Raw genomic sequence first — 13,864 nt, 5'->3', positions numbered from 1 at the left:
TTCAGGATGTCAACTTCAGGTTGGCACATTGTGCAGAATTTCTGTATTGTCTACTGTTTGTTTAGCTCTGTAACCTCCAACAGTGCTTTCTCTGCTGCCTGTTACAGCGCTTAAGTTCTAAAAGACATTTGAACTCTTGAGTTTAAAAAAAATACTATAATGTAAATGCTGAATAAAACATCAGAGGATTCTGACTAATCTAACAGCTGAACTTCTACCATTATTATATTTGTAGTGCAATTCTCCCACTGTCTTCTGAAATCAATCACGTAGCTCTGATTTGTATACATGTGATGTGGTTTTAAACATTTAATCCTGACAGAGCAGGACAAAATATAGACGGAAGCTGTTAACACATAAAAGACCAAGCTGTCTAAATTCTGGCACTTAAGAGAATGATGAGCCAGATGCTCCTTATGTAATTATTTGCAAGATTTTGTGAACATTTTTTCATTGGTTTTCATGAACGTTCAATAGGGCCCATATTCCTGTGCAAGATGCGTGGAAAGTGAATGTAAACCATTTGTACCCAGGATAAGTGAGTGGAGAATTCTGATTGGGCAAGTGATTTAATCACTCTGTTCTCCAATTATCAGCACTGAACATGTTGGAAAATCTGTCCCTCAGTGTTTAAAAGAGCATCTATTTTTAGACGAGTTGTTCCTACAGAAATTAAAATTCCTCCACAAAAAAACATTGAAACAGCTGCTGTTACCACAGTCAACCCACCAAGTCCCAGGAACATCTTTGTGTCTTATTTCTAGCTGATGTATATTTTTGACAACAGTGAAAAATCAACTGTATTTGTACATGGGGGTTTTGCGATAAATTTGGCCATATGCAATATGCATGGTTTATATCAGGTGAAAATATTAAGTCTAGGATGTGCTTTAAATGATGGGGAAAGAGGATTCCTAGGGTTAAGATTCCTATCTGTCTTTAAACCCTTCATGCAAAAGCAGAAATACCTTTGGATGACAGAGGGCACTCTGGTATTTTGAATCTGCTGGCCTGCGGCCTCTTGGTTGGGGCACAGAGGTCTTTACACAGTGCCCTTCCCACAAGTGACCATTCCATAGCTCCCATTGCCTGGGAACTGTGGCCATTGGGAGCTGCGGGGGCAGGGCCTGCAGGCCAAGGCAATACATGAAACCAAGTTCTCCCTCAGCACATGGAGTCCTGTTCTCCCTCCCTCCCTCTGCCTAGGAGCCACAGAGATGTGCCAGCTGCTTCTGAGAGTGGTACGGGGCCAGGACAGGCAGGTAGCCTGCCTTAGCCCGGCTGTGCAACTGACTGAAATTTGGAGCTGCCCAACGTAAGCTTCCCACACACAAACTCCCACCGCCACTTCTGAGCTTCCTCCCACAGACCACACTCTCACCTGCACTGCAAACCCCTGCCCAAGCCCTGAGCGACTCCCATATCCAAACTCTATTCCAGAGGCCATTGCCCCTTTTGCACCTTTCTTTCTTGCCACAGGCATAGCCTAGAGCCCCCTACATACACTCACTCACTCACTCACTCGCACTCTCTCAACCACTCAGGCCCAGCTTAGAGCCCACATCCCTTCCTACACAACAACTCCCCTCCCCCATTCCAGTTAAAATGGGTAAGGATGGAGTTAGTGATGATGGGAGAGGGGGAAGGAGTGAGAAAGGGCTGGGCAGAGGATGGGGCAAAAATGTTTGGTTTGTGTGATTAGGCAATTGGTAACCATAATCATTAGTGTATGTTTAACCCAGGTTTATGCAAAATCTATAATTTGGAAATCAAATTGAAACTATATAAAATAAAAGTAAACTACATAATTTCAGAGAGCCAAACTCATACAAATGTGAAAATTTTACTTTTTGACGGTGCAGTTTTAAGCATTTTTTTTCATGCCCGCAAAAGGCAAATTTTGCATCAAGAATGGATGTTTTCACTGCATATTTGGTGAAAAAACTGGACCTCATAAAAATGAAGTATCAGGAAACTGAGGTAAAAACAGCAAATGTTTCTGGGAAGTTTCATTACAAACTGTTCTGACAGCATAATCCTCAGATTTGGCACAGTTCCTCTGAAGAATTTGGCTACTATAGGGAAGGCTTCAGTTCCCAGATTGAGAACTTTTTATATTTCCTGTGCACACATGCTGAGTCCAGATCTATATGTGGACAGCATGTGAGTGTACCACTGAAGGGCCTCTGTGCTTATTAAGTATCAAAGGACTTCATTTTGACAATAAATGATTGAAGAGTTGCATGTAGTAAGTTTGCATTTAAATATACACCTGCAAAGCAGCAAGAAAAGCAGGAATATCGAGTGTCTAGAAATTGCCTCCATAAGGCAATATTCAGAAACTACTGATGGAGTAAAGTGCTATGGAAGATGAGTAAGGGTTTCATAAAGTAGTAATGCAAAGAAAGATAAGTAGGACTATGATGTAAGTTGTCTACATTCATATTTAAGGAAGAAAAGAGAAACAATGTTTCTTCCTACATTTCCCCTCCTTTGATCTAATAGCACATTGTATAATCTTTATATTGATACTGAATATTCCACTGTATCCCTCATTCTTTTGTATGTGATGAATGTCTATAGTCTTTCACTGGAATCCATAGGATGTGGTATTCAGGTTGCTTCTCCCTGCATTAACTCGTCACCTGATTTGAGTTGTAGGAGGAACAGACTCCACTGCACATTGCTTCTCGTTTGGGTAAAACTGAGATCGTCCAGTTGCTGCTACAACACATGGCTCACCCTGATGCCGCAACTACTAATGGATACACCCCATTGCACATCTCTGCCAGAGAGGGGCAGGTTGATGTAGCATCAGTTCTCTTGGAGGCAGGTGCTGCACACTCATTGGCCACTAAGGTAAGATGAGATGCATTGTGCTAGTTTCCCAAAAGAAAAAGATAAGACTTTGATGCCGTTACCCTGCAGGGAGGCAGCTGTATAGCGAGGGAAGCATTTTCACTGAGAAACTGACCTAGTTTCGTTATAAACAGTAGTCAAACAGATGAAACCGTTTACATGGCATTCCTCAGATTTTGACACATTTGTCTTCCTCTGAAGCATCAAGTTTTGGTTTAAGCTAAACAAAAAATACTAGACTCAATCAAATTACATTAATAAGTTTAAAAAGTACGAGGCTCCTATGACAAAAGAACCTATCTTGTTTACAAGGTGTCTTCTGAATATTCAAATAAACACCTAAAATCATCATCCCTAATATTCTTTAAACAAACAAACCTCCTAAAAGCCCTTGTTTATTTTAATTATTTAAATTAATGAAAGAAGTCTGGTATCTAATAGCTGATATGAAATTCTCAAAGCATTTATTACATACGAATCAGAGTATTCTAAAACCAGATTAACATTAAGCATTTTAATAAATTAGTAAGGTAAGATATCATGGCATAATTGATTATTTCTAAGATTGTCCTAAATATGTTCTACATTTCTAGTTTTGTCTTGTTTGCCAGCCTATTAAGTATTAATGGGTAGATTCCTAAAAGGAAAATGCATATGGAGGATGGAATGATGAATCAAGAGGTCTTTTCTAAACCCATCATCTGTGATTATGTGATTGCAAATATGGTATCAGGTGGAAAGAAGAGCTCCTTATTTTATAGTTGGAACTTAAATCTTATGTAGGCCAGAGTTTAGAAAATTCTAAGCCAGTGGTTCTCAAATTATAAGACATGGGTTACTGATGGTTCTGGCTGTTTCCAGATGCTAACTCACATTAAAACACAGGTAAAACTACACTAAACACTTTCCTAATTTTCCATATAAGCAATTGCTGTTATTGCTGCAGGGATGTTTTGTAATTGTGGCTAAGAGATGAGGCAGTTCGTAAGGTCATGTAATTCATGCTATGGAAAAGTTTGGGAACCCCCGTTCCATACTCTTTGCAAGTAGGGTAACATAAACATCACATATTGTCAAAATGTCAGGCAAATATTTTATGGTGGCTCCTGATGATGTTTCCAGGACAATTGCAGACTGTCTGCCACATGCTGTGCTTTTCTTCTTATCCTGATATTGTACAAATTGTATAGATATTGATTTCAGTAGTGCTGCAGAAGCTTACTCCAGATGTATTGGCTATTTAGGTACAGGTTGAAACTCTGTAGTCTGACATGCTTTGGTCCGGCAACATCCGGGGTCCAGCATGATTTTTGTTAGCTGTATGTCTGATTGTTATTACTGACAGCCCAGTAAGCAATGGAAATGTTGGTAACGCTGCTAGGTAATATTGACCTTTTGTGATTTGGCAAATTCTCTGGTTCAACACTGGTAAGGTCCCGAGAGTGTCAGACTAAAGAGGTTCAACCTGTACGTGTTTCTTAATATAGTGTCATTCTTCTGGGAGTGGGTAACACCAAATTGATAACACCAAATTCAGAATCAGAATAAGAATAAGAATAAGAATTTAGTTTCTCGCAGATTGTTTGACCATATATTACTTGCAGGGATAAATCAATATAGTAGATAAAAAATTAAAACTCTATCACTGTAAAACTAAACAAAACATTGAGGCAGTGAAAAGCTACGTTTTGATTAAAATTTGAATTGGAGTCTCTGTTACCTAGGCAATGGATATTACTGGGTAAGATCTGTATGTGGTAATATGTCATACTGACTGCCTCCAGAGACCTAGGGAAGACTGATAGAGAGAGTTATTTTTTGTATGACGCATGCATATAAAAATTGGCACTTCAGAGTGATTAGTGCCATTGCTAATTGTTAAGTCTTTAGTTATTAATGAATAAAAATGGCAGGTGACTTTAATTTGAATCTCAATCTTCTAAAACATAGGTGGGAACCTTTTTTTGGTCAGGGCTGCAGAAAAACAGGGGTGGGGAATGTACACAAGTGAGAAGCAAAAAACAAAACCAACAAAAAAACCGTTTCTGAATGAGAAGGAGAAAGACTCTCCCCATATTCCCTTCACACACCATAGCTTAGGGAGGCCCAGGCTAGTAGATTTTGTGTGCTCTAGCCCTGTGTGGGAAGGGCGGGGGAGCTGGAGCACCAGCATGGATTCCCCAATGCTGGGGGGAACCTTGAGACCCAGGGGTCAGATCCAGACAAGCCAAGGGCCGCATCTGCCCCCCGGGCCTGAGGTTCCCCACGCCATTCTAAAATATTCAAAGGTTGGTAGAAGAAAATGATCCTAAGTGAAAGATCCTAGAAACTTATGACAACAATTTTGTCTCTTGAAAAATTTTCAGAAGGGATTCACCCCACTGCATGTGGCAGCCAAGTATGGAAGCTTGGATGTGGCAAAACTTCTATTGCAGCGTCGTGCTTCTCCTGATTCAGCTGGCAAGGTGCAGTCCTCCATTACAGGGATTTACTTGGGGGGGTGGAAAGGCAAAAAAAAAAAAATTAGGCTCAGTAATAGAGTGAAAAAATAATGTAAAAGAAGGAAGAAGTTGCCTTCCAATTTAACTATATGAAAAATAACAAGTCTCTTTGGAATGATTTTTACATATACACGTGTATGAAGTTACCCCACAGTGTGTTTAATGTTTGACTTTTATTACAGCAGGACACTTTGGTGCACAATGATAAAGACCGATATGTTGTTGTGTATCAAGAAGTGTCCAGTTTATTAAATTATTCAGGTCATAAAAATCACAATTCAAAAGTAGCAGGGCAAGACCAGAGCCATTACTTTTGTTCCCGTGTTGCGAAGGTTGCTCATAATGATGTTTCTCAGACATGGAGATTTCAGAACTTGATTTGTGATGAATAATAAATACTGGCCAAACCAAATTCATCCTCAGTTGCTTGCCCTGTTTTAAGCAAAGTACCTCTTACTAACTGTTGGCTTACTATTATTTTCAGTCTCAGTAAAGTTTCTAAAACAAAAATAATTCAGACTGAGTTAAATGTCATTTTGTTCATGTATTTATTGGCTAAACAATTAATATATTTGTTTAATATCTATTGATTTGCAATTTAATAGTTCCTTATGCCCAACTAACAACTTAATTCGGTAACACACACTTTACAGAATGGCCTCACCCCACTCCATGTTGCTGCTCACTATGACAACCAGAAGGTGGCGCTACTGTTGCTGGAGAAAGGTGCCTCTCCCCATGCTACTGCCAAGGTGAGATTTCTCAGCCACTGGCAACAGTCTACTCTTAGAACCAGAGGAATAATGTTAAAAAAGCAGCAACAAAGGAAACAATGAAGAAGCTGAGCCAGCTGAAGGCTGGAGCCACTGTTGCAAACTCCTGACATTTCAGAAGGTGGAGATAGAGGCCTCTAATGGTAGGAGGCTACAACTGTAGCTGACTCCTGCATGTTCTTGAGCCTCTCCGAGAAACAGATGATGGGTGACCAGCAAGGGAAAGGGAGAAAGAATGCTTGGGAGTTGATGCCTCATACTTTTTCTTCTCCCGCCTCTGCAGCCTCTTCCCTTTGTAGCCCACTTCTGTTTGGAAGGAAAGGAATCTCCTCCTCTACAGATAAAAGCTGGAGGGGGTGATGCCTCTCCTTTTGCTTATAATTGTCCCCATCGTTAGAATTCTCTTAGAGATGATATTTTAGAACCTCATGGTAGTTTTGTAGCCATAGTTTTCAGGATTTTTGAAACTATGCAAGACTCTGATTAGTACATCTAAGACTAAGCCCAAGCCTGTGAATCATATCTTCTGTGCTCAGGGCTTTTGTCATCTTCATTCTCTGTCTCTTCTCTTTGCTGAGTACTTTTTCAGTGTTCCCTGTAAGGTGTGCGCTTGTGTGGCTGATCAGGAGAGATTCAAACACCACTTAGTTAATTAGCAGAGCACCCATAGCTAAGTTTTTGTTTATACTGGTGGTGCACATTTGTACATGCATCTGTGCACATAGAAAAAAAATTATTCTTCACGTGGATGGATGGAAAAATCTGCACATGAATGGAAAATATTAGAGGGAACATTACTGTAATGGTTATTTCCTTAAGTCACTGTAGAGCATTTTAGAGGCGTACTTGGACCTAGTTATAGACAAATCTTGTTACTGACATGTAAGGACTGCTGATTATCCAGTGTATTGAGAAATATGAAGAAATGCAGTCCAGGAGGACACCAGATAATGGCATCTTTGTGTGATTGAGCTCCTGAATAGACTTTATGGATCACACACTTGTCTGTTGTCCCTGAAAGAGAACCTATTCTGGTCTTGCTCCTACTCTCAACTCAGATTGTACTTTAGTATGTGGCCCTGCCTTTCACTGATGTACAGGAGATGCTGCTTCTCTTGGGGTGGATGTTCGTTCAGCAGATGCATCATTGCAGAAAGGAAATTTACCCATCTTCCTCCCCCAAAAGAGGAACTACAACTTAACAAGGTTTTGTTTGTTCTTAACCCCTAATTATGTCCTTGGAAATGAAATACAGGGATTAAGCAGAACAAAACTATCCTCTTCTTGCCAAACTGGGCCTATAAACTAGAGTTAATTGCTCATGAAATAATTTCTCCCTCTAACTATATTTCCAGCCAGTTGCACAATTGACTCAGGCCAGGTCTGGTGGAGAAAATCCATACAAGATATGTGAATTGGGTATCTAAAGTCAACATACCTTGCACCAATTTTCTGAGGTGAGCCCACAGCAGGCAGTCCTCAGGAGAAATACACCTGTCAACTTCCCTTACTCCTCGCAAGGAGGACTGTCACCAACAGGGGTGCCCTCAGCATTCAATTTAGCAGGTCTTTACTAGAGCCACTAAATCAAACCCCAGAGGATCGATTGCCAGAGCATTGATCCTCTGGCAATTGGAGACGTGGCCTACACCAGTGGTTCCAAACCTTTTTTAAGTTGTGTACTGGCAAACCCATTCACAAACTTGGCCTGGGGCCTGGCAGTTCTGTCGCCCTCCCATTTTATAACTGTACTCCCCTCTTTGAAGTATCTGCTATTAGCCACTATTGGAGACAGGATACCAATCTAAATGGACAATTGGTCTCATCTGATACAGGAATTCCTATGTAAAATAATTCTTAAGATACAGAAATGTCTCAATAGTTGGTTTTTATTGGTTTTCCTTTTCAACGTTCTTTCAAATTTCTCTCAGCCACTATCTGAAAAGTGGACATTTTCTATTCCTCCATAATTATTTCCACAGGAAATTGACTGTAGGATTGTCAAGAATGGGGAAAATAATGACTCATTATCTAGAGCTAGATTGTTGCAGATATTTCCATGAAATTAAATGGAGCACTATTTGTTGTGTGATGGATTTGTAAACATCAGAAAAGGCTGTTAACATGTGGAGCCTGGTTTTAGAATGGATATACCCCTCTGCACATTGCTGCCAAGAAGAATCAGATGCAGATAGCTACTACACTGCTTAGCTATGGAGCCGAGACCAACATTCTGACTAAACAAGGAGTGACCCCACTGCACCTGGCCTCTCAAGAAGGTCACTCTGACATGGTTACCTTGCTCCTGGACAAAGGATCCAATATCCATGTGGGAACTAAGGTAATGCCCTCTCTCCTCTGAGGATAAGCTATTGTGGGAGGGGGTCTGGTGACTTGCAAAGTACAGTGAAAAAATACAGCCAGGTTGCTCAGAAATAGACTCCAAACTAGATACCCCCATACACATGCAAAAGCTCAAGATCTGAGACATTAAAAAAAAGCTAATGGTAGATGGGTAAACAGCATAGTTGAAAGTATCTGGAGCTGTGAGTGACCCTGAGCAGAGGCTGTCTTTAAAGCTTATCCTTAACAGCCATGCTGGGAAACATGGGCAGGACCTTCAGCTGGGAGTCATGGCCGTTGGAAAATGATCTAAAAAAAGATATACTTGCATTGGAAAAGGTTCAGAAAAGGGCAACAAAAATGATTAGGGGTTTGGAACGGGTGCCATAGGAAGAGAGATTAAAAAGACTTTGACTTTTCAGCTTAGAAAGGAGGAGACTAAGGGGGGATATGATAGAGGGCTATACAATCATGACTGGTGTGGAAAAAGTGAATAAGGACAAGTTAGTTACTTATTCCCACAATATAAGAACTACGGGTCACCAAAGGAAATTAATAGGCAGCAGGTTTAAAACAAACATAAGTTTTTCTTCACTTAGCGCACAGTATACCTCTGGAACTCCTTGCCAGAGGATGTGATGAAGGCTAGGACTTTAACAGGGTTCAACAAAGAGCTAGATGGATTCATGGAGGCTAGATCCCTCAATGGCTATTAGCCAGGATGGATAAGAATGGTGTCCCTAGCCTCTGTTTGTCTGAAAATGGGTGACAGGAGAGGGATCACATGAGGATTACCTGCTGTGTTCCCTCCCTTTGGGACATCTGGTATTGGCCACTGTCAGCAGACAAGATACTAGGCTGGATGGTCCTTTGGTCTGACCCAGTATGGCCATTTTTATGTTCTTATGATGTGCCAGCAAGCTCTGGCAGAAAAGTGAGCTTGGAGAAGCAGGTAAGCCAGGGGAAGTTGTTGTACTCTCTGAGCGGTAGCCAACATAATACAGAAGTTGTACATCCTGCCTAAAGGATTAAGGGCTATAGAAGTTAGGTTGCCTAAAGCTCTAGTCCTGTGGGTAATTGGGTTGATTGTGTGGTACATGTCAGAGAACAACAGCTTGAGGTCTGAAGTAGTGGAGTGTGCTTGTAGCACTTATCCCAATACATTGTGCCATCCAGTCTCCTTGCTGCGATGGAAGAAACTAGTAATGTTTGGCAAAGAGTAATACAGCTTTACTAGTTGAGAAAATAATAAAATAATCCTAATGAAAACCATTCTGATCAGGTTTTCTATTAGATGTGTGCCAAATCCTTCCTAGAAGTACCTGGATCCTCCCCCAAAAAACATTACGTAAGACTTTCTGTAATGCACTTTTATCCAGCCAAATGATGCTGAACAAACTTTACTCTCACAGGAATTGGTTCTCAACTAGTAAAGCTGCATTATTCTTTTGCTCACCAGAGTGAAAGCTGTGGGATGAAGATCTTAATGTATGAGAATAGTTGTAATACCCCCATTCTAGGGCAAAGAAACAAACGGCTTTTCCATTCTTATATTCAATGTATATATTTATGTAAGTTCTCACCCATTTCCTGTCCAGAGGCTGTCACAGTATGCATGAATGTATGCTGTTTTTAAAAAGTTGCTTCCATTCTCTTTTTGGGTCTGAATTCATTTCTGCTGCTTCCTTTGTTCTAACTCCCACCCATAATTGTTAAGGTCCATTCTTCCTCTCAAAGGAAGGCTACAAATAGTGGCCTAGAATTGTAGAAAGGTCATCCTACTTTATTAGTGGGCACTTAGATTTCTCCAGTGACATTATTGTGTAAATTCTAGATGTGGTAATCACTAGCTGAAAGCATCAATCTATAGTTAGGGTGATTATTTGCAGTATTGAATTGTTAGTCAGTTTTACATGGATAGCAACCAACTACCATTTTTGCTTAAAAGATGTTTTTTTAAATTACAGTCAGGATCTTGCCATAATTTTAAAATGCTAAAACTTGCAAGGCCCTTTTCTTTCCTTTTGGTAGCATTATGGTTCTCTTTCCATTTGGTTTGTAGAGTGGATTGACATCCCTGCACCTTGCAGCTCAGGAGGATAAAGTGAATGTAGCTGATATACTGACAAAGCACGGTGCAAACCAAGATGCCCAGACAAAGGTAAACTACATAATGGCTACTGCTTCCCAGGCATGTTATTGTGATGATAGAATGTTCCATTGACTGCATGGGTTTACTTTTTATGCTATTTTATTGTAGCTGGGCTACACTCCTTTAATTGTGGCTTGTCATTATGGAAACATCAAGATGGTGAATTTCCTCCTGAAGCAGGGAGCCAATGTCAATGCTAAAACAAAGGTAAAGAATTTTTCATCACTTTGGGGGGTTTTTCTTCAGTGACCGTATGATACTAATTCATGCTGCATAAAGTCAACTGTAGGTTTTCCTAGTAGGCCTTTTACAGATTACTCATGCACACTTGGTGTTAATATCTGCTGATCTGTGGCTGTGAAGGAATGAGTTCCCTTTGCTCTGCTTCAAGGTGCATTCCTCACTAAACTGAAGTCAGGTCCATTGACTCCGTGTGCTTGTGAGAGGTGGGATCTGTTTTGAGTTTTTCCTTTATTTTATTTGTACTTGTAACACATAGGAGCCTGATTCTTTTTATGCTCACATTAGTGTAATTCCATTAGCTTTAGCAGTTACTTCTCAATTACACCAAAATAAGCCCCTCCATATGGTGTGCTATATGGAGACAACTCTGCCTCTCTCAACCAATGGTTTCTGCATCTGCTTAATGTATGTTTACACTGAGGGATGTGTGATCACAGAGCCATTTTGTATCGCAGATGTCTTTATATCACCTGCACCAGGAGGAGGAGAAGGCCAGACCACATGGTCTAATGCTCCCTGGCTCCAATTCAAACCGGCTTCTTGTTGCTAGGCTGTAGTCATAGCATTATAATTCGCCTCCCAGGCTCACACAGCTTCCTTGGTGTTTTGGTATCAGTGCAAACAGCTAAGCTCCATTTATGGCTCCAAAAATGCATCTGTTATCCTTGACAACTGGTCAGAAGCACAGAAGCTTGCAAGTCACTGATCATTCTTGCTGATTCCTCTGTCTCCGACTGCTTAATTACATGGCCGATCCACTCCTCGAAGTGGGATGGCCTTATGAAAATAAGTCCAACTAGAAGATGTGAATGGCAATGTCCAAAAAGACCCAGAATCCAGGGGAATGTCAGGACATTTGCAATGCAGTCACAGCCCAGACTCAGTAAGTTAAAACCATAGATTGTTTGAAGAGTTGGTAAATATGACAGAAAGCTGGAAAAAAAACCCACCCCATAATAAAAGCAGATAGCTGGGAACCAAAATGGCAACTGGGAACTCCTGCAGCTGATCTCTTTGGAAGTAATTGAAAGAAATGTCCTAATTTCCCTGTATGTTTGTCTAAATGTGTGTTAAGCTTATTGGATCAGATTCTGATTTTAGTTTCTCTGGTTAGTCTGATTATCTGGAACAATTCCATTAAAGTTGGTAGAGTAATATCAGAGTATCTGGTCCTGTTGGTGCTTCCAAAGCATCATAAATCTTGGCAGACTAGCAGATAACCAGCATTGTGGATTCACTCCATTTAAAGAGCAAGTCCCTCCTGGCTAGATTTGTAGCAGACATTAAAATCTGAACGACACTGGGTTCTTGCTGTGAAGCAAGCCTTTAGGATATTGTGTGCCACGTCCAGCAGAAGAGTGATGTGTCTGGACTCAATTCCAAGAGACTGCACTGATATTAAAGTAATGGAAATAATATGATTGCCAGTATAAAACATCACAACCTGTTCTGAACCCCTGCTTAGTATCCTACCTGGTAGATGGATGTGTAGCCCAAATGTTACAAGGACAACTAGAGTACCAAGCAAGTTGGCACCCATCTGTCCATATGAAAGATACATGTCAGTCATAGTCATAGTTTAAGGCACACACACACAAGTCCAAGAGATCAGTCTGAGTGCCTTAGGCTCTCTTAGATATGCGTAAATGGTAAGTGAAATCAAATTGCTATTTTCCCTGTTTTGTTGTCTGCCTGCTTTCAAACTCAAGAGCAGATAATTTTGTAAATTAACTGCCTGACTGGGTTCATACAATTCCCTCTCAGATCAGCTGGCTGAAGTGCAGTCTGGCCATGTTTTTGTAATGTATAAAATCATGAATGGATCATTGGACTAGATAAATATACAGAATAAAAATATGTACAATAATATGCAACATATACAAACGTTTTGACTATATTATGGCGCAGAGTTGGGATCTTTTTTTGTAGAATATAAACAGCAGTGACATTCATAGTGAGACTTATAGTCACACAACTAGTTCATTTAAAGTGGATTCAATTAAACCTGTTAGAGTTTACATGGCTTTGAATATTAGCTTAAGCATTTGTAAAGGTAGAATCTTTGAGTACCCATTAAAAGCAATGGTCTGGGAGACCTGGTTCTGCCCTTCCCACCCAATTTGCTCTGTCGCCTGGGGCATGGCTGTTAAGTTCTCTGTGCTTTGTTATTCCATCTATGAAATGGGAACAGTAAAGCTTGCTCACCTTTATAAAGACCATTAATTCTGTCACACGAAAAATGCTCTGCAAGTCAAAATATTATTATTATTTATTATTTCATTAGTCCCTAGGTGGGTTCAGAGACTGTTGCTGAGAATTATTGTGTGTGTGAGTGAATTGCTGGCATAGATGTTGTTTTAAATAATATCTTGATTAGAGGAAGTACATTGACATCTATTTTCTAATCACTGTATTTTTCCATCCTACAAATATGGCAATTACCACCAATGACAGAATGGCTACACCCCTCTTCACCAAGCTGCTCAACAGGGTCATACTCATATCATCAATGTGCTACTCCAGCATGGGGCCAAGCCCAATGCCATCACTGCTGTAAGTCTGGAAATTGCCTGGGGTACTACTGCAATCTGCCACCTGCCTGCAGCTTGTTCTCCTCATGGTTCCTCCCTTTCCTGAGTCTGATTGACTCATTTGATCCCTCTCCTCTGTAGCCTTTGCTTTGCTGAATGTTCTGCTCATACAGCTGGTTATCAGATGTGTGAGTGTAACTTCCTGCCTCCCTTTCAAGCCCCTTAAGGTAGCTCTGCTCGGTTGCAAAGTGCTCTCCAGACAGAGAGTTCGTTTGGATAGTGAGCTGAGCATGGGATTTGGAAAAAGTAATTCCTGCGTTATATTTCCAGGCTGGCCACTGACTGTTTGTGTCACAGACACGCCTCATTTCCGTTTCTCCAGGTGTAAAATGAGGGTGGCACTAAAGATGGTATTCTTCTTATCCTCCCAATGCCTGGTCTAGAGGAGGGTCTGCACAAAAG

The 13,864-nt window shown here is 40.6% G+C and overlaps 1 protein-coding gene across 36 annotated transcripts in view; it reads left to right on the top strand.

Annotated features, from left to right (window-relative positions):
• ANK2 (ankyrin 2) overlaps positions 1-13,864 on the top strand; it is a 592,965-nt gene that overhangs the window by 478,615 nt on the left and 100,486 nt on the right. For all 36 annotated transcript variants that reach the window (XM_075929759.2, XM_075929766.2, XM_075929765.2 and 33 more), the window contains 7 exons: positions 2,662-2,859; positions 5,226-5,324; positions 6,014-6,112; positions 8,277-8,474; positions 10,539-10,637; positions 10,737-10,835; positions 13,326-13,424. In XM_075929759.2, coding sequence (XP_075785874.2) covers positions 2,662-2,859; positions 5,226-5,324; positions 6,014-6,112; positions 8,277-8,474; positions 10,539-10,637; positions 10,737-10,835; positions 13,326-13,424 — 891 coding nt within the window. The remainder of the gene's footprint in view (positions 1-2,661; positions 2,860-5,225; positions 5,325-6,013; positions 6,113-8,276; positions 8,475-10,538; positions 10,638-10,736; positions 10,836-13,325; positions 13,425-13,864) is intronic.

The sequence above is a fragment of the Pelodiscus sinensis genome, chromosome 4, assembly GCF_052426305.1.
Source record: "Pelodiscus sinensis isolate ZL-2025 chromosome 4, ASM5242630v1, whole genome shotgun sequence".
Taxonomy (NCBI): Eukaryota; Metazoa; Chordata; order Testudines; family Trionychidae; genus Pelodiscus; species Pelodiscus sinensis.
Note: the sequence above shows the minus strand (reverse complement) of the source record. Positions and strands in the feature narration are given on the sequence as shown.